This window comes from Protobothrops mucrosquamatus, unplaced genomic scaffold (assembly GCF_001527695.2).
Source record: "Protobothrops mucrosquamatus isolate PMUCROS unplaced genomic scaffold, P.Mucros_1.0 scaffold1569, whole genome shotgun sequence".
NCBI classification, from domain to species: Eukaryota; Metazoa; Chordata; class Lepidosauria; order Squamata; family Viperidae; genus Protobothrops; species Protobothrops mucrosquamatus.
This window is the reverse complement of record NW_015387734.1, coordinates 174,791-177,582: the sequence shown is the minus strand read 5'-3', so window position 1 is coordinate 177,582 and position 2,792 is coordinate 174,791. Positions and strand designations below refer to the sequence as shown.

Here is a 2,792-nt window from a genome sequence, read left to right as displayed (position 1 = left end):
TCATTGTTTAATACTGTGAACGGATGCTTTAGAAATTCAGAATTAGTTTTACTTCACCATTACCATGCTATGTATTTGATAAACAGTAAGCTTTTCAGAAATGAATTGATCCTGGATTTTTATTTGGATATTCAAGCTGGATGTTAACACCGTCAATCAATTAATATCAAACAACAGACTGAAATCAAACACAGATGGAAACTTACCAAGGAGAGAAGCAACCTAGGACTAAGGAGAAATTTCCTGATAGTGAAAACAGTTAATCAGTGGAACAGCTTGCCTTCAGAAGTTGTGGGTGCTTCATCACTGGAGGCTTTTAAGAAGAGACGAGACAGCTTTTAAGAAAAGACTAGACATTTATCTGAAATGGTATAGGGTCACTTGCTTGAGCAGATGGTTCAACCAGAAGACCTCCAAGGTCCCTTCCAATCCTCTTATTCTATGTATGTTTGAGTTTAAGAATGTGAGTCCACAAATACTGGCATTTGTAGACATTCTGAGTAAAAGTCTCATATGAGGAATATGGTGAACCACCCTTCCCCTCACATACCTGTGCTATTTTGTATATGCCCAATATAGCAGCAATGTGAATGGATATATCAGAATCAGCTTCTTCTAGGAGAACCAGCATGTTTTTCTTCCTTCCACAACTGTAGTTGGGAACATTGGCCTCTCCAGTTGAAAGCAGGTCCAACAGACCATCCAAAGTCATTCGTCTGTTTCTAAAGTTGTCTTGGAGGTCATATCCCAAAGTGAGGTTGGGTAAGAGGTGGGAATCTTGGTTGATCTCCTGAATGGCAAAAAGGAAGGACAGAATTTTCCAGTACTTCACATCTCCTTCCCTGAAAATATACGCACATGGTATCATCATTCTGCATTGATGAAAAGTAATGTTCCTGAATTAAGGATCCCTGCCTAATTCCACATCTCTGCATCACTGAATTAAAACAGAACTCTAGATTCTAAGACTCTAGAAAGAGTGCAGAGAAGAGCAACAAAGATGATTAGGGGACTGGAGGCTAAAACATACAAAGAACGGTTGCTGGAATTGGGCATATCTAGTTTAATGAAAAGAAGGACTAGGAGTGACATGATAGCAGTCTTCCAATATCTCAGGGGTTGCCACAAAGAAGAGGAAGTCAACCTGTTCTCCAAAACACCTGAAGGTAGGACAAGAAGCAATGGATGGAAACTAATCAAGGAAAGAAACAACCTGGAATTAAGGAGAAATTTCCTGAAAGTTAGAACAATTAATCGGTGGAACAACGTTGTAAATGCTCCAATACTGGAAGTTTTAATGAAGAGACTGGACAACCATTTGTCTAAAATGATATAGGGTTTCCTGCCTGAGCAGGCGGTTGGAGTAGAGGACCTCCAAGGTCCCTTCCAACTCTATTATTCTGTTAGAACTGAAGCAATCTAGACAATGTGTACATCAAAACTGTGTCTTAATTCTAAACATACTTCCTGGTACTGATAAGGTATCTCTCTACCTTCCTGGCTCTTATGAAATGGCATTCTAACAGTCCAGTCACTCCTTGGGAACTTTGCAATTTATCATTGAATGTATGAGTGGATTGTGTGGGAATGTGTGTGTATGAAACAAATCCGAAGAACAACTACATGAAGAAGGAAACTATGTGAATAATTGCAATGAATTACTAGCTTCTGATTTCCCTCAAATGAAAGGTTGTGATCTTTTTCTATGTTTCTTTGCATTTCCATCTTGCTCGCTTGGTTTGAATCTCCTGAGAACACTTATATACTCAGTGTCCCTTGTTTTTGCATATTGGTCTATGCATTTTATGAAGTGACTGGATGCCATCTTGCTTACCTATTCTATCAATCTTGTTTTTATTTGTTTTGTCTGGGTTTATATTGTTTATATAGAACTGTTTTGGAGTTGGGTGGTGCTCATATTTAATAAAATAAATGAGTTCCCACCCAGGATTTTCCAATTAGCTTTGGCCCATCTTGGAATTTATTTGGCTCATTCATAGGAGAGGCTTAATTTGATGAGTGAAAGACCTCAAATGGCATTCAGACAATTTGTGAAGCTTTGTTAGGGTGAACCTTACCTCATGTTTGTGTTGGTTAGTGTGTAGTATGCAGCAGGCCTGTTAAGTTAGCTTGGAGATTCTCCGTCATCCAGGTCATGGTTGTCTCAAAGGTGCTTTTTCAGGAGGCAACTGAACTTTCTTTTTTTTTCTTTGAAGATGTTTTGCTTCTCATCCAAGAATCTTCTTCAGCTCTGACTAGATGGTGGGGAATGAAAGTCTGCAAGGAATATAAAATCCTTCCATTCCCCACCATCCAGTCAGAGCTGAAGAAGCTTCTTGGATGGAAAGCGAAATGTCTTCCAACAAAAACAAGAAAGTCCAGTTGCCTCCTGAAAAAGCATCTTTGGGACTTGCAACTGAATTTATTGGATAATCCTAGAAAATGGGTTAATTGAGCAATCAAGGGCTTGTGTGTGGGTTGTGCAATTCTGTCCATTTTGCTTCATTAAATGTGGGGAAGAAATATAACTCAGAAATTGCTGAGCTATCAAAGTTTTATGGACTTTCCTACCTCAGTTGAGTGAGGAAACCAAAAACTGGAAAGAAGATAGGAGATAAGCAACATAGCCATGTAAGATTTGGAAAAAGGAAGAACCACAAAGAAACAGTGCTGTAACTTAAGAGCAAACTCACAAAAAAGGAAACGTATAGAAATAGAAAAGTATAGAGTAATTGTGCAATGAGACTCTCGCTTTCGAAATGTTCAATTGAGCAATTATTTAGTAAATAATT

At 38.5% G+C, this 2,792-nt stretch overlaps 1 protein-coding gene across 1 annotated transcript in view; it reads right to left on the bottom strand.

Moving 5' to 3' along the window:
* LOC114923014 (vomeronasal type-2 receptor 26-like) overlaps positions 1–2,083 on the bottom strand; it is a 16,272-nt gene extending 14,189 nt beyond the window's left edge. The window contains exons 1-2 of the mRNA XM_029285365.1: positions 2,079–2,083; positions 551–842 (exon numbers count right to left, since the gene is read on the bottom strand). Of these exons, the coding sequence (XP_029141198.1) occupies positions 551–842; positions 2,079–2,083 (297 nt within the window). The remainder of the gene's footprint in view (positions 1–550; positions 843–2,078) is intronic.
* Positions 2,084–2,792: the final 709 nt, after the last annotated feature.